The sequence below is a fragment of the Aythya fuligula genome, chromosome 14, assembly GCF_009819795.1.
Source record: "Aythya fuligula isolate bAytFul2 chromosome 14, bAytFul2.pri, whole genome shotgun sequence".
Taxonomy (NCBI): domain Eukaryota; kingdom Metazoa; phylum Chordata; class Aves; order Anseriformes; family Anatidae; genus Aythya; species Aythya fuligula.
The window spans coordinates 12,117,779-12,139,191 of NC_045572.1; the positions used below are offsets into that span (position 1 = coordinate 12,117,779).

General features: G+C 47.7%; 1 protein-coding gene across 4 annotated transcripts in view; it reads right to left on the bottom strand.

Moving 5' to 3' along the window:
- The window catches only part of CYFIP2 (cytoplasmic FMR1 interacting protein 2), a 50,172-nt gene that overhangs the window by 22,982 nt on the left and 5,777 nt on the right, over positions 1–21,413 (bottom strand). For 3 of the 4 annotated variants that reach the window (XM_032196657.1, XM_032196659.1, XM_032196660.1), the window contains exons 2-20: positions 20,907–21,047; positions 18,755–18,844; positions 18,598–18,675; positions 16,386–16,487; positions 15,325–15,506; positions 14,907–15,003; positions 14,069–14,197; positions 12,678–12,782; positions 9,944–10,035; positions 7,067–7,184; positions 6,066–6,185; positions 5,320–5,445; positions 4,352–4,518; positions 3,918–4,065; positions 3,392–3,545; positions 2,681–2,837; positions 1,853–1,949; positions 1,208–1,284; positions 158–266 (exon numbers count right to left, since the gene is read on the bottom strand). In XM_032196657.1, coding sequence (XP_032052548.1) covers positions 158–266; positions 1,208–1,284; positions 1,853–1,949; positions 2,681–2,837; positions 3,392–3,545; positions 3,918–4,065; positions 4,352–4,518; positions 5,320–5,445; positions 6,066–6,185; positions 7,067–7,184; positions 9,944–10,035; positions 12,678–12,782; positions 14,069–14,197; positions 14,907–15,003; positions 15,325–15,506; positions 16,386–16,487; positions 18,598–18,675; positions 18,755–18,844; positions 20,907–21,023 — 2,265 coding nt within the window. In that variant the 5' untranslated portion in view covers positions 21,024–21,047. The remainder of the gene's footprint in view (positions 1–157; positions 267–1,207; positions 1,285–1,852; positions 1,950–2,680; positions 2,838–3,391; positions 3,546–3,917; positions 4,066–4,351; positions 4,519–5,319; positions 5,446–6,065; positions 6,186–7,066; positions 7,185–9,943; positions 10,036–12,677; positions 12,783–14,068; positions 14,198–14,906; positions 15,004–15,324; positions 15,507–16,385; positions 16,488–18,597; positions 18,676–18,754; positions 18,845–20,906; positions 21,048–21,413) is intronic. The other variant, XM_032196661.1, reaches the window with a different exon arrangement.

Here is a 21,413-nt window from a genome sequence, read left to right on the forward strand (position 1 = left end):
CCGGCCCCATGTCCTGAGCGTGGTGTGTCAGAAGCAGGTTCAACCATTCACATTAGAGCACTGGTCTTGACTGAGCCCAGCACTAGGATGCCAGCTGCCAACAAAAGGATAAGAGACCAAGAGCTGAGAATACCAGAGTCTACTGCCTGCAGTGTACCTGGACGTGCCTCTGCTTGAGCAGTGTCTCGTAGCGGTTGGATGGTGGGTACGGAATGATCACCCCGTAATTCTTACACTCAGCCCGGAAACGTTTGTCCAATAAAACACTGAAAAAGGAAAACAATGTCAGGAAAAAGGAAACATGCACAACCAGCTACTCTGTGGATCTTTTCCAGAGTTGTTTTCATTCTTCCTCTCAACTTGCTCTGAATGCCAAAAAAATTTCCACACACTACTAAATCACAGAGCAGAAGTTGTTATCTAGGGACTGCCATGCTGCTATCATTCTTGGCTCTTACAGCTAAATCATCCAAAAAGATAAAAGATTGTGCTGAAAGATATCACTAGTGCCAGGAAGTGGGGCGATCCCACAGGTATGCTCTCTCCTTGACGGTCTGCTGTAGGAACAGTTTGCTGGTGGTGGTGATTGCTCTCCTTCTCTAAGGCCTGATGTGATTAGAGACAAAACTCTTGGCAGAGTTAGACTGAAGACCTGGTTCACCTTTGGGGACATGAGAGGAAGACTCTCATTAGAGTTCATCCACGTTCTTTCAGTGGTTAGGAGGAAAAGTCACCAAGGGCCTGTCTCTCCAGCTGGAGGCAGGCAGCTGTCTGAAGAGTGATCTAAGACAGTGAGAATCCTTCTAGTCGTTACAAGTCCTGCTGCTCTGCTAGGGTGAGGACAAGTGCATATCCCTGTTTCTTAGAGATGGGAGGTTTCCACTCATCTGTCTGGTACAAGTGTCAAGCAAGGACATGTCTTCAATAGGCTTGGTTTACTTTGCTGCTGCTCTCATAAATTGCACTCAAATAGATACATAGGATATGAATTATTTTTATTTCACTTTTAGCCATGTCTGCCTTGCCATCATTAATTCATTTTTCCCATCTACACTGGTGTGACACGGATAGCACGCTCTGTGAGGAAAGGATGATCTGTTTTGTTATGTCTACCCACAGCGGCTACTCCCTGAGGGGAACCTTTTGGTTAACAGCGACTTGGATGCAGCACAATCATCACTCAGCAGAAGCAGTCAGGTTCTCCTACCTGCCAGCCATTGCTTTATAATAGGCAAAGATCTGATCTGCCAGCTTGTACACAAATTGATCAAAGCACAAATTCACCTGGAGGAGAAAAAACAAGACATCATGAGGGTGTCACTAACACAGAATAGCTCCTTCCTACTCATGCAAGATCGATACAATGCAATACAGAGCTCTAATTTAATACACACATGTATGTCAGGTTATCTAAAAACCACACTGCAGATCTCACATGCTAAACATAAGCAGAAATTTGCAGTTATGTTTCTGGCCTATAGTTTCTAAATGTTCCTGGAGGGCCCAGTCCCCCATCCACAGTCATCCTTCTCTTGCAGGGATCTCTGGGTTCTCATTTTCCTCTGATGCCTCATAACCTTCTGCCCATCAGACAGACTCTTCCAGGCTCCCAGTGTTTAATAGCATTTGGCTTCCACTGGTCCCTGTGGGCACTGCTGAGCTGAAGCATTTAATCAGCAGAGCATGTCAGCTATCAGAATATTCTGATCTTCTGAAAATTTCTCATTCTCATGGGCTATATTTTTCAGGAGATGCCTACAACTAATGCACTGCACTGCTGGGCTGGGCTGTCAAACAGGGCAATGTGACCCCAGTGAGCTCCTTCCATACAATAAAGATGAAAAAGACTTACTTCAGCTTCAATTTCATCATACAGGAACTGCTTTTTGAACTTGGTCAAGGCATAGTATGCGCTGTCATTGTAGAGGTCCAAGGGGTACAGTACATACCTGAGGGCAAGAAAACAGATCATGCCTTGGAGCATATCAGCAAAAACAGCAGCGACTCAGTGCAAGAACTGGCTTTTTTCTGACCTCACTCCTTTCACCTCCTCTCACTTCAGTCCCTCAAATCCCTCCACCTCACTCCCTCTGTCTGAGTTGCTGGAAGCAGCAAGAACAGACCTGGACGTGTCCTAATTGTGAGTTTTTCTATCAACACTTGCTCCTTCTCTGCCATTAAAAAATGTTGTTCTGCCCTGACTCCACAGAGTGCCCTCACAGTGGTTATGAAATGGTAAACAAAGCTTTCCAAATGAGGAATATTATTATGAACATAACTGTACTTGCAGAACAGCAATTCCTCTGATCACTTATCACTTGTATAAAGAAAAAAAAGTGCTTAAGTGCTTCAGCCAGGGCCCACATCCCTTTGGTTGCACATGCTGGCTGGCTGCTGTGTGCAGATGACTATCACCAAGCTGTGTGCTGATCCTAATACAGCAGTTGCCAAGTGTTGGTTTATGATGCATAAGCAAGTGCCAGTGTCAGGAAGCAGCCAGTGTGCAGTTGCTAATGAGTTATTCACACAGTGCACACTCATGTGACAGCAAGGCAAGAAATACAGTTTGTTTTTTTCCTTCCTTGTCAAAGAGACTGCTCACCACCAGCCTACCCTTCTCCAAAAGAAAATTGCAAGCCTGAGTGAAGGCACAGACCCACCACAACCCATCAGCTCTTACTCCATCATGGAGGGTTCTTTGGTTTCCAGAATATGGTCCGTGAGGATCCAAGGCATGGACATTTCGATGGGGAACTGGATGCGGCGGCCCATGGTCAGCTCCAGGAAGAACTCCCGGAACCAGAGCTGGGACAGATCGCAGCACTGCTGCAGCGCTTCTGAAACACAGAGGAGATCCCCCCAGTGGGAGGGCACCAAAGTTACTCTCTAGGGATGGCAGAGAGAGAGGCAAGAGCACAAGAAGCAGTTCCAGTGGTGTCATACTGGACTGTTTTGGGGCATGAAACTGCTTTCTGGGATGTCTCTGCTTTTAAACAAAGACTCTGTTCATGCTGTCTGAGCACTTTGTAATAGAAGAGGAAGAAGAGATTGTTCGTTTTGCTCTAGAGCTCCAGGAAGAAAATTTCAACAGCTCAAAATCACTTGGGAAGATTTCTTCTGTGCCTAGTGGCTCAGAAGCTTGGCTAAGATGGAAAGAAAACCCCACTCCTAGAAACTAAACTACAGTTTATGTCTCTTGTGCTATTGCTGACTCATTCCCATTCACATAATGATTACTACCTAGAAGCAAGCCTATATCAGGCAGAAGTAGAACATTTGGGAAAAATCAAGGAATATCTTCTGCATAGGTCAATGCAGAGCAAAGATACATACATTTGCTTGTCTAAGCGTGCAAGAATTGGATTCAAGCCTCCCCGTGCCATAGCCTCACCACTGATGTTGAGAAGGTGGGTGAAGAAGAAGGACTGCTTGTGGAACTCCTCAATGGCCAAGACTATCGGCCCATCCAAGCTGCTTCTCAGAGTCTTCTTTGAGCCACTCTTGTCTGCTATGAGGGACTCCAGCATGGTCCGCACCATGTAGAGCTTTGGAAGGAAGTTAACATGTAGTTACTATCCTGTGACATACCACCACACACTGCCATGGTGCTCTGCAGCAAAAAATAACGCTTCTCCTGACTGGTTTCTACCCTACTCTCTCAGCCCTATAGGCCACCATCATTCAGAACTAGAAATAATCATAAACCTAAAAAAAGGAGGCTTTAGGAACAAAAGGCATCAAAGCAACATTTAACACATAGCATGTGAGTTATCGATGTTGTAAGTTATGACGTTACTGAGTTATAATGTTATGTTACTAAAAATCCCACGGAAACAGCTGCCAACCCATGGGATGGGAGACTCCTACATGGCAGTAAGACCATTAATTTCTTACTCAGGAGACAGAAATTTACATACCTGTGTACTTGATGGTCCTACTGCTCTTCGTGGGACTTTAATATCAAATCCACCTTTAGGATCCTTCTCACCTCTCAGGCAAGGATCGTTTGGTGGCTCTCGACCTCCCTCCCAGTCACAAATTGTCTTCCGAATTGCTTGAAGAACACTGAAATAGGTAGGAGGAGGGAAATTAGTGCTTAAACTTGATTTTACTGCAAGGTGAAAATACTGACTGCTGTGCATATACAAGGTGGGAAGTATATGAGGTGGGGAGACAAAAAGTTGTTTTGCGGGGAGTCATGTTCAAAACTGACCATGAGAAGAGTTGCTGGCCAAGGTATGTTGTCTGGTTGTATAATATTAAGCTGTCTGCAGGTGCACATGCTTATATAGTACAAATGTATTACACAAATAAATACACCAGCTTTGTGTTACATTCAAGAAAGACCAACCTGATCAGGACGTTCTTCTTCTTCCTGACTGCCTGCCTGAGCGGCTCTCGCAGGGTCACCTGGGCAAAGTCCTGCAGGGCTGCATAGATGGTGTTGCGGATGGCTTGGTTAAAGACACTCTCCATCCGGCCCATCAACACTTGCAGACCTTTGATCATGGCAATTACCTGAAGCAAAAATTAAAAACAGATGTACTTCCCAGTTTTCCTTTGTATGGACAGGTCCATAAATCCACCATTATGATAAGTTGGTACTAAATTAATTCTCTTCAAGTAACTTGGGTACAGCAAATATGTGGCTTTATTAGTTTTGTTTTCTGCTTTAAGGATCACCATGAACTGGTGAAACATTTCCAGTACCACTTTCTCTGAAATGGCCCCTATCCCTTGGCAGACCCTGTTTCCACTCCCAATCTCTTGATATCTTTAATAACACCCAGTCCTGGGAGACTGCACGTGCCCCACGTGGGTGCAGCTGTGTGACTTGGACAGATCTGATGAGAACAGAATATGGATGAGAAAACAATCCTTACTGGCTCTTACTAACTCTTAATTATATTTTAAGCAAAGTCAAAACTTTAAGAAAAAGGTACAATTCAATGTGGTGCCACTCTGCTCACTGCCCCGTCCTCAAGCTGCTCAATGCTAATCCATAACAGCAGTTGTTGACTGATTAGCAAAATACCTGGATGAAGGAAGGACTGCAATTTCCCTTTTAGAAGCTGGGAAGAATTTAATTAGTGATTTTCAGAAGCAGACTTCCACACTGCTGGTGGACACCTGCGAGGTGCTGCTAAGAGATGACCTTTGAAAACTGCAGTCCAAATACTTTGAAACACTTTAAAAAATCTGGCACTTTGCGACTTTTCCAAGTGACCTAGATAATTTGGGGCAAAGTGCACAAAACGTGATCTCCAGGCCACTCTATCTGCTATGGCACTACAAAACAAGGCAGCAGTTGGCACTTACCTCCACAAAGGCAAACTTCTCTTCACTGGTGTAGTTGTACCGGGTGGCTCTTTCATACTCTTCTGCTGTTCCTGGGCAATCCTTGTTGCAAAACTTATCTGTGGGATGAACCAGCTTCCAAGAGTACTGGAAATGGAAACATGCACTGTTAACATTGCAATGAGTAAGAAGGGTTGCAGGGATTAAAGAGGGCTCTGTCAGAAAAACACTCCCTAACTTTACTACAGTTTGACACTATTTTGGGAGCTGAATATATGCTTCTTCCTGGGTTTGTTATCACTGTACAGAATATTGGTTTTGTTTATTTGGGAGGTGCCAGTCATATCGGGCTTCTGACATCCATAGACTTGTGTTAAGGTGTGGTCAAAACTTTCCAAAATAAGAATTTCCATCATTATTTGAATTACAATTTTACGTGTTAAAGACCCAGACTTATCACCCTTCTTTTGGTACTTAGCAGAGGTATTCAGGTGAGAAGTCACCAGCCTCCTCTAATGCTACTGGGGGCGCCCTGCACCTGCAAAGGGCAGCTCAGCTCTAAGGAGAGATGAGCCAGCTCTGCTTCTCCATTTGGTTCAGAGAGACTTTGGGGTGATTAGCTGTCTGATTGTAGCATATTTGTCAAAGGTTTGAAGTTAGGTGGCATGCAAGCAATCTCACCTTTCCACAATCAGCACTGTGTGCTGTGTTGAAATGCTCACCTTAGCCCAGAAAGAGGAGGTAATTACACACTTTGATGCACTCACCACTTCCATGACATGAGCACTCCACTTGGACAGCAGCTGCAGTCCCCTTAAAGCGAGATCGAAGAGCTCCCTGTACTCTTCATCTGACTTCTGGCTGTCCAGCCCTGAGCCGGTGACAACCTGGAGAAGATCACATCACATCAGGGCTAGAGTCAGCAGCTCGCTGCGGTGCCTTGGCTGAGCCAAACAGCAGCAGCAGATCTCTCTCTCTCAAATCCCATCTGAAAAGAATTCCCCATGACCTTATGATCAAGCTAAAACAGCACTGTGCATATACAATCCTGTGGGAAAAGAGGTATAACTTGGCAGGACTCTTATTACCCAGGTGGTCCATTTATTTCCTACAGAAAAATGAGTCTGACCTGTAACCTCAGAGCAAATAACTGACCCTCTCATTCCATTTTCCCATTGCTTTGTGATGGTCTAATACCACTGAACTCCTCTAGAGGCCTTTACTGATTTAAAGTTCAAAAAAGCACATAAAAATGCCAAAACAAAAAGGCTAAGAACACTAACAAATCATTAAATTAAAAGTGATGAATGAGGAACCCACATTTGCAAGAAAACAGTCTCAATCCCATCAGAAAGGGCTATGACATTCAGTGATCAACAGAGCTGCTGGGGAGAACTCTCCTCAAAGCCCTGACCGATAGCTCAGTGTAACAGGAAAGACCCATCTGCAAGACACGGGTGTTCTGCCACCCACGGTCGATGATAAACAATTAGCTGCAAAAATATTTCTCCTTCTTATTTGAACTGAGCTGCGGCCAAGGAGCAGGAGCTTGCAGAGCAGGCTTCCAGTGCACACAATTTTGAACGGGCAGGGACCTTTCATAACTTGCTTTTTTATTGCTGGATCGAAGAGTGGATTGATATAGTTTCATGTGTATTCTTCTCCCTCCTCATTGTATGTCCTTGGCACAGTATGTCCACACTACTGCCACATTTGTCCCCTCCCAGCCTCGCCTGTCTAAGGATCACAGCGACCACCCTGAGCTTACCTCGCTGTTGCTGTAGCGAGCGAGCTCCGAGATGAAGCGGATGTGGTCGTCCCGGATCTGCACCATCTGCTCGCAGATGTTGTACTGGGGGCTTATGCTGCTCTGAGTGCATGTCCACCTGGGCAAAAAAGCAATGGCTTCAAGAACGGGACATGGGGCTCCTCTCAGACACCCCCAGGGACAAAGCCTTTTGCTCAACTGCTCTCTTCACCTCAACGTGCCCTAGGCATGCCACCTACAAGGCAGCCTATGTCCTCTCTCTCATCCCCAGGGTGTGTGATGTCTTCCAGAGGTGGTCTCAACAGCACGACAAGGATGTTTGCCTCACCTTTCTGTTAGAACACCTCTACTCCATCTCCCCTAAAGGCTGCTCTCTCTGTTGGGTTCACCTACCCCCACGGGCAGAGGTGGTTATTTCGCTGGCTGCTGTCTGGCAAGCTTTCAGGGAAGGACAAACTGCAGAGCCCCATCACCGTTTCCATCCCTTCTACTAAACTTAAGGATAATCATCTCCTTAGAGGTCATCCTTCTGGGTCCTACAGGGCTGGTCATGTGCCCTTCTGCTGCAAGGAAAGACCCTGCAAGGGGCCATCATGGAAACAGCCCTTCTGCTCTTTTTGGTTCTGCTCACATTACTAACTTAGTGGGCAACCCTGGGAGTAAACTGAGGAGGAGATGATTAAAAGCACTAGATTTTCATCTGCATTGAACCACATGTACTCTGTAACAGTGCAAAGGAGTCTTAAAGGGAAGGCAGCTCTCCCCTTTCAGTGGCACAGTCATATGAAGCAGTGGTCAGAATAAGCACGAACCAGGTTTTTCTAATTTAACATCTCACTTTTCCCAGACCTTTATTAGCCACTGACATAGAACCAGAACGGCTCCATCAAAATGCTTTGTGCAAACAGATGTCTGTCAGCGAGACTCTCACATCTGTCTCCATCATCACAATGGTTTTTAAATGTTCAGATCCTGCTTTTTTTTCCCCTGAATGACTGACTGTCCTAAGATAGATAGTCTTCTTCTCCAATCTAGACTGGCTGTACAAAAGGGAGGTGAGAAACCTGCTTCTGACATGGACATACACATGAAAATGCATTCCCACTGTTAGCTCCTGTTGCCAATGCTTGTGGAGATGGAAAGTCCTGGAAGTGCTGGACCATGTCATCCCTTGTGAAATCCAGCCTCCCACCATCGAGTCCCATCGCTCGACTCTTACCCGTTTCAATGTCCCGTGCTCCCCACCAGACAAGCGGCAGGCTGGCAGGAGTGGCCAGGGCTGCCCCAGCCCTCCCTGCCACATACAATCTAGTCCACAGTGCAGAAACAAAACGCCATGCAGGAAAAACACCAATTAATTCCATTTTCATGGAGACAAGGAGGGAAAGAAAGTGACAAAAACAGTGTTAGTAAGAAATGGGGAATATATGGAACCACCTTGGCAGAGTTAGTGTTGGAAGCCCCATGCAATTTGCTGGGAAAACAAGTGAGTGAGGAAGAAACATCGGTTAGTAAGGTGCAGCACAAAGACCTGGGAGACAGATTTTGAGACAGACATTAAATTGTGCACAGGTAAACAGCCTGCGAGCTACCTTGGTTTTGAGATGAGAAAATGAATGCAGCTGACACGTTTCGTTGAAATGTGCTTTCTGAACAGTTTGGGATATAAAGGTGTCAATTCTTAGACAATCTTCCCTTCCAATTTTTTTTTCAATTTTTTTTTTTAAATTTACATTTTGTAGAATTTTATTTTTTTAATTTTCAATTGTAATCAAAAACCTTTTGCTTGGGAAATTCTGTGAAGCTGTTTTCAAATTTCTTGTGAAAAAAATCAATTGGCACTTTTCAACCAGCCTTCAGGAGGGCAGGGGAGGGCGCTCCCGGGCGAGCCACGCAGCGGCAGAAAGCAGGACCCGCCGTGGGGAAGGGAAAAGCAAACAGGCGCAGCGATGAGGCTGTTGGTTAGTTCCTGTCCTGCTGGCTGTTCAGCTAGACTGCTTCTCACAGGTGATGGAGAGATCTGACTTCCACGCAGCCTGGTCCCACAGGCGAATGGTCGCTCGCTGGTGAAAGCCAGGCTGCAATCAGTGATTACAGCCAACAGAGCTTGGATGGGCTTTGCTTATATGTGGATGCAAACGCTATTCTGAGGATGTCCAAACCTACCAGTGATGCTTCTAACACTAACTGAGCACCATGAAAAGCTACAGAGACAACTGGGCCTTCGCACATGAGTGGTGTGATCTGAAGTGACACCTGCAAACTCTCTTGATGGGAGCAACAAACGAGCTTTGAACCCATACTGTGAAGCCACACTACATACCCCATGCCACGACAACTGAGTACGCCTGGAAAGACTCCATTTCTGTCTTTTTCCCACAATATTTATTCCTTTCCAGTGCACCTGACCCACCCTGTTCAATTCTCATCCCCGCTCCCCTTCTACACGGGAAAGTGCCTGAGCTAGAAGAGACGCCCTGCCTACCGATCTGGTGCTGTGTTCATGCTCTGGAGGATTTTGTCCTCGGGGTGAAAACTGTGGATTAAAATCTCTCCAGAGCAGGAACACGCTGCTCACACTCACACGTCCCAAGCACTCAGCGGCCGCCCCAGACCGCGCACCATGCCCGCTTGCCTGCCTGCGGGCATGGGAACGGTTCCACGGAGCCAGCGAGGACGTCCTCCCATGCAGGGACACACAGGTACACACGTGCACACACAGGTGGCCGCAGAGGCAGGCACGCTGGGGTGTGCACCCCCTGGGGACACACACAGGTACCCGTGCACAGACCTCACGCACGCCGGGGAGGGAGAGTGGCAGCTCCCATGGCTTTCGGGACACACACAAAGCCAAGAGACATTATGGCAGGCACTCACTTGGATTTGTTCTCCTCATAGTGAGCACTGGTCTTAATGTATCTGGCCAGTTCTATCTGCATATCGCCGAATAAAGGAACCACCTGCAGCTGCTGGAAAAGAAAACAAAAGATGGTTGAAACGCGGCGGAGAGTCCCTAGGGTGACACAAGGGACTACGAAGTGGCATCCTGCATCTCTGAAGCTACAGGAGGTGTCAGGCTGTTCAAAGCAAGGTGCAAACCTGGATGCAGGGCCTTTTCACACCTAGGAAGCAACCGAAAACTATCACAAGGTGTTGTTTTTTTTTTGTGCAAGTAAGATCACTCCCTGCAAGTGCTCTAGATACAAGGGTTTGCTGATACTGGCTTGGTTAGTACCAGAAAGGTTCAGTATTGTAACCACCATCAGCTGTGAGAGAAAAAGGTCTTTTTATACCAAAAAGAGAGAATTGTATTCTTAAACAGCACTTACTGCCTCCCGCCATAATCCTCAACAGAACTGAGGGATAAAAACTAGCACATTGGTATTTTGGCAGCATGCTGGGGAGGGGAGCTGCTGGCTGCTCTGCTGCCTGGACTGCCGGAGATGTGGCATCTTTCTCTTGGGACTCAGGTTTTACTTTGGCACTGTGGCTGTTAGTGATGTGTCTTACAATTTCTCCATGAAAACAAAAACACAGTCAGTGTCTGTCTGCTATATAACACGGCTTTGTTCTCCCTTTACATCTCAGGAGAATTTTGAAGGGAAACAAATTCTAAGTGCAGTGAATGTGCCTCAAGCTCAGACAGGTCCCTGCTGGACTAAGCTTTCAGTTGCAAACTACATTCAGCCAAGAGCTACCTACAATTCTTCAAAAACAAAAAGAGAAGCTTCATTGTCACCCAGCTACAAAAGCCTAGCCCCAAAATACAGGGAAGATGGTGGCAAATTCACTGTCCTAATATCACACTTCTCAGGCTGGTTTGTGTGGAGGATGTGCAATGCTGTCATCAGAGATTCCCAGTGGCACTTTCATAAACGGTTTAAATGAAGGGGTAGTTCATTTTCAGCACTCAAATTCCTGGTCAATCCACTAGAAATTTAATCAGAAGGCAGTAAGCAGATGTAGTAAAAGGAGTAGTTGGCCTTTTCTTATTGAGATCTGATAGTCTGGAGTGGTACTTAACTGATTAGGTGAAACCACAGCAGATGTTGGAGAGTGCAAGTGGAAAAAAAAGCTGGAAAGGAGAAAGTTATTCCATGCAGTGGAAGATATTTTACCAGTCCGATTCTCTGATGGTCCACACCACTTTGCAATGAACAACAGATCTGTCTGAACACACCGAGATGACCAAACTCTACATGCAATGCTGAAGGCTGGATTTAAACTGAGGCAAAGATTCAGTAAAACTAGCAAAGCTGAACCAGGAAAAACTCGGAAGACTTTGAGCAATGGCTTGATAAATCTCCTTTGCAGAGCTGCAGTCCTCAGCAATCTCCCCAGTGACTGGGAAACATTCTGCCATCTCATTATCTGCCCATCTGTGAGGTTACGGTGTCGAGCTGTAGCTCCCTACGCGGGTGTCAGAGCCCTGCTCCCAGAGCTGTCTCCAGGAGATGGTGCAAAGATGGATAAACTAGTCCCCCACTCACTCGGGCTGAGGATGCAGCAGCAGGTACATCAGCCTTTCCTGAAATCAGCCATCCAGGCTCACCAACATGTTTGTCCCTTGCCGTATCCCACCATGAACTAATCTTCTCCAAACCCAAAAAGCCTCCTAGACCCAGCCTTGTGTACAGAAGCAATAGACAAGAAGAATGACTTCACCCTGCAATGCCACAGGAGGTGCTTGCACTGTGCTGAGCTCACGCGAGCCGTGAAATCAAGCAGAGACATCGGAGTCTCATCCCTCCCCTCCATATGCCACTAACAGCTTGTACACACACCACATTTGGGGAGGAAGCAGACAGGGTTATCCCAAATCCTCCCTACAGCCTGACCTCCAGCTGTGGACCAGCCCAGGGCTGATCTCAGCTGCGCATGGAAATGGGGCACAGCTGCTTCCCTCCGTGTCACTGGGAGCACCCAGCTCCTGCAGACCTTTCCTCAAAAAAATGATCTCAAAAGACAAAAGGATGCGCCAAAGCCACCAGATGAGCCCCCTGAGGAACTCAGTGAGCACCTGCAAATTGCAGCCAACACAATCTCCTCAAGCAGCTTTTTCTGCCCTACAGGGAGCACAGCTTACACACCAAGTAAGACTGCCAATGACATGTTGGCTGGCCAGTTCTGTCCCCTGTCCCTCAGCACATCAGCTCAGCAGTGAACTGAGGGAAAGGAGCACACAGCCATCACCCACACAGACCTCAGCAAACCTATCCAGGTTTGCTGGTGGCCTGAAATCACGGTACTTTTCAGAAGACTGCAAGCCAGCCTCAAAAATGTGCCCAGAGCTAGAAGTGTGCGTCAGTCTGGCACACCCTTCCCTCATCCACAAACACGAGCTTCCCACGCGCCATCCCCGTCCTTCACCCCTCAGCAGGAGGGCTGTCATCGCTCATCTCTCCCACGCTACACCCACCTATGCATGTTCACAGCAATCCCATTTCTCATCCTTCAGTCTAGGTAATTTCTTGACCCTTTGGGTGTTTTTTTTTTGGAACTGTAAGTGATTCCTGTGGTTTGTTTTTTTGTTGGCAGTGCGTGCAATGATACCAGCCCATAATTCATTGGTCTGTAGTTAATTCCAGCCTCACCCAGACAGGTCACTGACCTTGAAGAATTTGTCTATTTTGCTAAGGTTGATTCTCTTCTTGGCGTCCAGTTTGTAAATGTTGCTGACATTCCCATCCATGAGATACAGGCCAAACCCCATCACCTGGAGAAGACAGAAAGGCGAGGTTTCAATAACGTGAAGTCAGCTGTACAAGTCAGACAGTTCTCATTTGCTTAGCATGAGGAAGCCCATTTCAGTGGCAACTGACACTCATGAGAAAACTGTATAAAGTGTGCACATATCTGCAAGGACGTGTGGCAGACAGGGGACACATGATGGAAAGCTTCTGCAAAAATGTGTAACTCTCAGTTGTTCCTCCTCTCTCACACATAACAACCAAAAAGTCTTCTTCACCCGTACTAAAAAGGCAAATATTTGCTCCCAGAGAACTGATAACATTTTAAATATTCTCCTGGGTTGATTTTTTCCCTTTATTTCAGTACAGATCATTATAGATATTAAACATACCAACATTGTTCTTCAAAGAACCTCAGTTGACTCATCCGTGGTAATGAAGTTTTTAGGGTAATAGTGACTGTAATCACTGTAATAACTGACTTACAGTAAGGACAAACACAAAAAGTAAGCAGATACTTTGGCATGTTCATCTTTGGGGCTCTTCAGAGTCAGGAAACCAAACCTATATGGTGATCTGTCTTCTGATTATTATTGGAGATGGGTATCAAGAAGAAAATTCAGGGTTGCAAAGTTGGTGGTGATTTTAGCATATCCTATAAGGTTACCGAGGTCAAAACTGTGTTCCTGCACACCATATACAAATGAAAAAGCGCTTCCAGCTCTGGAGAGTGCAGAGCACCCCGGGTGCTCTCATCCACCAGCTGGCACCACCTTAGTGCCAAGCAGGCAGAGCTGCTGGCAACCTTGGGAAGAACTGGCGGAAAAGACAGAGATGGAGATGGGGAAGAGCAGACGAAATGAAGAGAGGAAAGAAGATTTTTACACGAGAACATGCACAAAGGTCAGAATGGCACTGCCCAGCAGAGGTGCCACTTCAGAGCACTGAGGTGGGACATCTCTGACCCTCATCCATGCTCAGTCTACAAAGCCACAAAGGAGGGATAAATGGGGAGGAAATGGGGGAATGGAGGTATCCCAGCAGAAGACAAAAGGTAACTGTGATCAGAAAAGAAACAGGCAGAAGTGGAAAGCAGCTTTGGTGCTGCGTGCAGAAAACTTCCCCATTTCATATCAAGCATTGTGTCCAGAAGATGTTGGCTTGGATACCAGAGAAGAGATGCACGTAAACCCAAAGGAGCTAAAAATAAAGAAAATGAAGAGAAGCATTGTCCTGGAAGGGAATTTCATTTTACTAAAACAGAAGTGGAACTGCCCAAACACTCAAACCCATAAATATGACCGAATCTCACCTTTAAAAGCATGTGTTTTTCACTGGGCGTGAGATACATCTTGTTTTCATAGTAATCCACACAGATGTTGACAATATCAGCAAGCAGTTCCTCGTAGCCAGGGATAACCTCTAGTTGTTGGTGCAGACACTGAAACAGCAATAGGGATCACATTATCCACATGGACAAAGGAACAGCAGGAATAAGTGGAAAAATACTAAGAGCATAATGATAAGAGGTTTCCTAAAAAAAAAAAAAAAAAAAAAGTCTGTGTGTTTTCCTTAAGTCACAGATAGAAGATCAACCTCATGGTACCACCCGTACAGAATAAGCTTCCTTCTGTAGGACAGCTCTCCCCTTCAGACTGATCATAGCAGCCAAGCATCAGACAGTGAGATGAAAAGAAAGGGTCTGCCTCAGAAGCAGACTTTCTGATTGTCTGCTGTCTCTGTGCAATATTTTATCTAATTAGCAGAAGCTATAGAGCCTGGAGTGTGGAGGCCCCTGGTGTCTGATCTACAGTCCCCATGCAGTTGCAGAGACAGACTAGATGGATTTCCTGGGGAAAACAAAAGTAGAGTTTCTGTGAGAAAGCCCCCTGAGAGCTCTTCTTGCACCTTTTAGACCTTTATCCTTGTCTTGACACAAACAGACCGCCAAAGCTACCCAGGATGATCCACTGGAAAGAAATACTGCTGGAATTATACTGCCTGACCCAAAGAACAACAGTCAGTGGAAATGACCCAACAAATGAGGCAGATACTGCGGCAGTTAAGTCTGAAAGACCCTCAGCCTTGGCGAGACCATTGCCTCTGCCTACACGTGGGAAGGTGAACTGGTTCGGAGGAACGGGACCTGCCTGCGTGATGCGGTTGTGGTTTGCCAGGAACATGGAGAGGTTCTGGGACTCCTGGATGGACTGGGGGTCTGCCATCTTCCGCAGAAACTGGGCAGCTCTGGAAGGGAGAAATCCAGCGTCACCAAGGCTCACCGAGTGCAGGTCCTCACCACCCACCTTCCTCACCTCACCTCACCTGCAGCTGCAGAGCTGCAGCCTCAGAGCCCCCCTGCAATACAGCTTAGCTCTTTCTTCATTTTACCAATTGCGAAACAAAACACAGAGCTCTGATGTTTGCTAAACTCACACGGAGAGCCTACAACAGCACAGAAACCCAGCCTCCAGCCCCCTTACATCTGCCCAATCTCTCAGCTGGGCAATGCCTCCTGACAGACCAGGACCAGCCCCGTCCCTGCGCTGGCTGCTTCTCGCCCCTCACCTTTTGTAGGCAGAGTGGTCATTTTTGACACTGCACTTCATGTTCTTCAGCTCGTCCAGGACAGCGAACATGTTGATGAACTTGCCCAGCGTGAGGAGGTAGGCCTCAGAGACGAAGTCCTTCCTCCGCTCGGCGTGGCACAGGCGCTTCACCTCGCTGCAGAACCGCTCGATGGCCTTGCGCTGGAAGGCAGCGGGACACGGTCACCACAGCAGGGACTCGCACACACACAGCACCACCTCCACCCACTTCTCCTTCCTTGTCCTGATGGGGACAGAGGCTCCAGGGTCTCCCTCCATTGTCACCGTGCAATGAAGCAGCATTTCAAACCACTACAGACAAATGTCCTCAGTGCTGGAGGGGAGGAGCAGGGCTTGAATCCTCTGTGCCTGCCCTGAGTGCAGCGTGTTCTGCCAAATCATGTTTTGGTCCTTTAGGTGGGGTGTTACAACTTATAGGACATAAAACCCAAATATGCCAGTGAAACCCAGTTGCAGCCAGTTAGAAATGCAGGTGGTGATGTAGAGAGTTCCCTTAAGCCCAGAGCAGCTCTGCTGGCTATGTGGTCACTGCTCTGCTGGGATCTAAGCTTGTTATCTTCTCAAGCGCCTCAAATTCAGCAAATGCTAAATGCAAGCTTCAGTGCTCTCACACTGGACAGGTACCGTGGCCAGGATTAACACATCAGCTGTACCATCAGCCTTCCACTCCTTACAGCTTTGCTTCAGAGAGAAGAGCTGAAGAGTGAGCTGTGCTGGCACCAGGCTGTCAGCACAGAAACAGCCCTTGCCTCCACCAGCCAGCACTCCAGAAAAACAGGAGCCGGTGGCATCAACTAGCTCCTACAGTTGTGGTCCTCCATGAACTTCAAGGGCATAGGTGTGTTCGCTCCCAGCTTGGGGCTGAGCAAGGGATAAATGGACAGGTAACTGCAAGTAATAAACACACCACAAGATCAGGGCTCTCCAGGCTGGCGTGGTGGGCACAGCACAGCACAGCCCTGCTCAGGAACCTCACACCAAAGTAATAAATTATTTTTACTACTCCCCTTGACCGCTTACCTGAAAATACATGAACTTCATAAGCTTGGTGACTTCTGGCTCCAGGACTTCTACTGTCTTCTCATAAATCTCCACTCGGTTTGGCTGCTCATTACATTTCACCTGCAGTGCAAAGACAAACCATCTCCATCAGTATTGTTTCTAACACAGCTGTGGACTTGCACCAGCCACCAACTTCTGCTTGTTTCACACTGAATCCTGTCCTCATTTGAGGACAACAGAGGGACTCCAGAGGGAGCTTGTTTTCAAGGCAACAGGTGATGGCAGAAAGGGCTTTTTCTCAGATGTGAAATCCTCTCAATTTGTTATAAATGGACACAATCCTGACCCTGAGAAATGAAATATTCTAATGTCCGGAGTAGAATACACAAAAAATGAAGTCTGCACTTGCTATACAATGTGGGAATGTTGTACCATAGATTTATTTTAGATTTTGTGTCCGTGGGAGTTTGCAACACAAGGCACCATGCTATGGCTCTGCTCTAGTCCTGCTGGGATCACTTTGGTTCTGTTGCAGACCCATTAAAAATCCCTGGGCTTGGACGTGACTAGTAGCAATGAAGTGAGTCATCTTTATCCTAAGTGAGTCCTAGGAAGCTAAATTTAAGTAACTACGTCTTGCCACCAGCTCAGCCATAGCCTGCCTTCTGCTAGCGTGGCCAGCACAGGCAACAGCAGCACAGCATCAGATGTAAATGGGAGATAAGCAAAAATCTAATCAGCATCAGCAATCTCCCCATGGCTGGATCTCGTCAGACCATCAGCAGAGTATAACCCAGGGGAACTGAGGTTTGACCTTTCCCAGGGAACCGTTAACATGGGCATTGTCAGCCATGTGGAAATATTTTTTCCTGGCTCCACGGAAGTGCTGCAAGCCCTTTTATCAGTAGAGTTAATGGATGTGCACTACATCTGCCAGCTGCCTTGTCAGCCTGCGCTTTCACAGTGCTCCAGCACTGCTCGTGTTGCGGATGACAAGCTTTGCGCTGGAGTCTGAATCACGGCTCAGTGGGCCTCATGGGCAACCTTACTCATGTCTGTAGGTGTTTGCAGGATTCTGGTTGGAGAGAGGACTGAAAAACATTTGAAACAGAACCAGCAGTAGAGCAGAATGGTTAAACCCAGGACCGTCAGGTACAGAAGCAGCAAAAAAGGGCGTTTGGAGGAGACCTGGCTGGGAGGCTGATCTTCACTCCCGAAATGTTTCTGACATAGTGAAGAGCTCCTTCATACATCCTGGCTCAACACTGACGCTTCCAGGGCTTCCATGACAGCAGAGACAGCGCCCCAGCACCAGTTTGGGATGCAGAAAGCTGCCCCAGCTGCCCACTCTGCTCCATGCAAGTCAGGGAGAGTCCAAATCTGCCACGTCTCAAGAGCACCGGCTGTTGTGGTGCACAGCTAGCCATCTTGCTTCATGCAACACAAGAGTCCCACTCAGCACTGGAGCAATTTTTAACTGAAGTTGAGACACAGCATGCAGTGGTGTCAGGAAGTGTGATATAAACCAGATCTGATCATTTGACTCTCAACTTCCAAAAACTAACTGCCTTTGCCTGAAGCAAACTGCATCTCCCCACAACATGAGAGGGAAAAATATTCCAGTGGTGCACTGGAAAGGAAATAAGAGCATTGTTTTAATTAAAGCAAAGGCTACCCAATCTCCAGACAGAGCAGTGGATGGGGATCCAAGCAGCAAAACAGAGCACTATGCCAAGCGCTGAGCAGGACCAGAGCTGTGCCCAGCTGCGTCCTTGTGCAGCTATGGGACACACAGGCTGGTCCTGCGATCGTGAAGTGACTTCAAGTGTGACTGCTTTGGGGAGCTGGGGAAACGGTCCTGAAACCAGGAAATATATATATATATGTAACACTGTCAGCCACAAACAGTTGCTTCATTTGTGGCTAGTGTGACTTAGCTGAGAGGTGCTGCTAAGAGGGTCAGGGATGGAGCTGCCCCTGTCATACACAAGGGTGCAGAGCCGATGTCCTTTGCTAGGGCAGCAGCAGGGACCTGCTTCTTCTGGAGTAGCTAGCTGCTGCTGAGATCAGTGATTGAGACTTAGGTGGAGTTAGGAGGATAATTTGAACCCTCAATGGCCTCTCTTTTCAACTTTTTTATCTGCTTCAGTCTTCAGCCCAAATTAACCCATGCAAGACAAAACCACACAGGTGCTCTGAGCAGAGCCCTGTATGGAAAGGGCCCTGGTACCTGGGGGATGGCTCGTGAGCAGCTCCTCCATGTGTAAAGCATCACGGCGTACTCGTGGCCTTCCTCCAGCATTTCGTTCTGAAACACAGAGAGGCGTTGTTGGGGCAGGGCACGCGCCGTGGCTCAGCATCACCGGGGCAGTGCCCAGGGGACTCACCATGCTGGAGTGCACCGTCGCCTGCTCGATGTACCTGGCTATGCCGGTCACAAAGGCGTTTCTGTCTTCAAAGTTTGTGTCAAAATTAGCCTGTGGGTGAAACAGGGATTGGGATTAACATACATACATGCTAGTTGTCTCACCTGATGCCGTGCGCTGGCAAATTGTTTTGGGAGTATATCTAGGGAACCCCATGTAGGCACAGGCTCGAGGGCACCTGGGGCACAGGGTCAGCCTATGAAAAATTTGAGGTGCTGGAAATGACTGCCTCTCTAGGGCTGGAGTAGATTTGTACAGGCAGCCTGCAATGCATCTGAACCACACGTGTTCCTTAGAAAAGACCCTGCAGATTATATGTGTGAAGATGTGGCAATCAAGACTGACACAGCCTTATAAAATCAAGCCAAGCCAAGTGGGGATCAGTTATAAGGAACTGCAGTCACACCAGTGAGCAAACCTCTAGCGGTTATACTGAAGACTTTAGTCTGCTAACTCAAAGACAAACACAACCTCATTAACATCCATTTGTGCCCCTGACTGCTAGGGGAAGACCACATCCTGTCAGCAGGAATTGCAAAGGATAAACACGCGGAAAGGGCAGGGAAAGAGATGTCTGGAAAACATAAATACAAAAATCAGTACTCGTTCAGATGCCAGTAGCAGTGCTAGTGTTGCTCTTGCAAGCAGATGCTTTGGGAGGAAAAGTTGTTTGGGAAGCTGAGCTACTGCTTTGGGTCTGGATACGGGAGTGACGAAGTGCAGAGCAAGGTGGGGGGTGACAAAGCAGCTCCTTGGCCTCGCGGCACTGAGCGCCTATTCACACACTTTGTGCTTGGGCAATTTCCTCCGCCAAGGCGCACTGATGGTATCTGCTGCAGGGCAGAGCACACGCGAGTCCCAGAGCTGCTCCTTGCAATGTCATCAGCATTGCAGCAGCCGTGTTCACCTCAGTAACCCATTTCCTGAGAGGCAAAGCTGAGAGCACAGACCTGTGGCCGCAGGGCTGCTTTTCGAAGTGCCTCTCGGACAGCGCATGTGGCTGAGGTGAAAGCAAAAGCTGGGGCTGTGTGTGCATCTCTGGGCGGCAGGGATGGGGCTAACCCCAACGTATCTGTCACGAGGAACCAAGTTGGACAAACGCCTCCAGATCTGGTTAAGATGAGGTTTTTAGGTCCAGATGAGTGCACACTTGTGATATGAGACGTGAGTGAGGCTATGCCATAAGACACTTCAGCCGGTCGCAGGACACAAGCCAGTGAAGATTAAAAATTGTTTTGTGAAGGGAGATGCTAAGTTGATACCAAGATTTTCCAGGGCTAGCTGACATTTGAACAGCCCAGAAATGCCTTTGGGTTTGATAACCCATAGAGATACTAACGCTACTGAACAAGCCCGCAGCTTGACCTGCTGAAAGAGATACTGTAATTCCAGAGCCCTGCCTACACGGCACGGCCATCCCTGTATGGGTGCATTTATGTACAGTCACGGGTAAACCACGAAGACAGGAATGGCAGGATAGAGAAAGTAACCCCACGTTATATTTAACCCCGGGTGTGTGTAGTAGGACAGGGTGTGGTGGCCAAGCAGTTGAGGCATCCCGCTGTGGATGCACAAGCAGGGGTCTGAGCCTTGCCCTGGGCTCACGCCCAGCTTGGTCAGCACAGCTGCAGCTAAATCTGTGGGTGTTTGAGGCAGAGCAGTGATTGTGGGCACTGCCCTCCCCTGCATGCCCTCCGCTTCCCCCAGCAGCAGCTCCAGCTGTGCTGGCAGCACAGGCCAGCCAAATTCAGGCAGAATTTTGATTTTGGCTTACTTGGACACATGCAGTACCATGAAAAGGAAGCACAGAAATACATGCGCAATAAAACATAACCGAGAACTCTCTGCTGTTATCACAAACCTTATCTCTGGCTTCTCACTGGTTCATGCCCTCTTGTCCTCATGGTCAACTTCCCTACATCGTGCTCAGTGCTAAAGATCCCTTTCACCAGTCTCTCTGGGAGCAGATTTGTGGCTAGGTCTGTTGTGAATATTTCCTTAAACACACCGAACCAGGAACATTTTTTGCTCGTTCTCACAGCACCACGCGCCCCCCTGCTTTGCATGAACCCCTGCGCTTTGCATGCCCTGCTGCGGCCGGGGCTGGAGGTACCTGGTACATGATGGAGGAAGGGGGCGGCTCGATGCATGGCTGCTGGTCGGGCAGGGGCAGCTCCTCCAGTAAATCCACATTGGACAGGGCATCCTCTAGCGTGACATGGGTGGTCATGGTTCTGGCTCTTCAGTTTCCACGCTAGATCCAAAGGAAAAGAGAGGGAGACAGACAGTCAGCAGGCAGAAGCCTCAGTGGGAAAGCACCAAAGGATAAAACTGGAACCAGGACTAGCTTGCACCGCAGTGGGTATGATCCTGGTTCATCTTGTTTTCCTTTTCTTGTGTATTTAACCTATATCTCTGTGTCATCTCTCCTTCCATGACTCAATAACAAAGCAGGAATGCAGAATAAGAGGAACACAGCCACCCACCCATGTCCTCCTTTACTTAACTCTATGCAAAACTGCTGGAGACACGAAACAGCTGGGGGCTGCAGCGCAGCTTAAGCAGCCTCAAGTGAAAGCTTGTGCTCCAAAATGCAAAGTGGTGCTTTCCAAAATCTCTC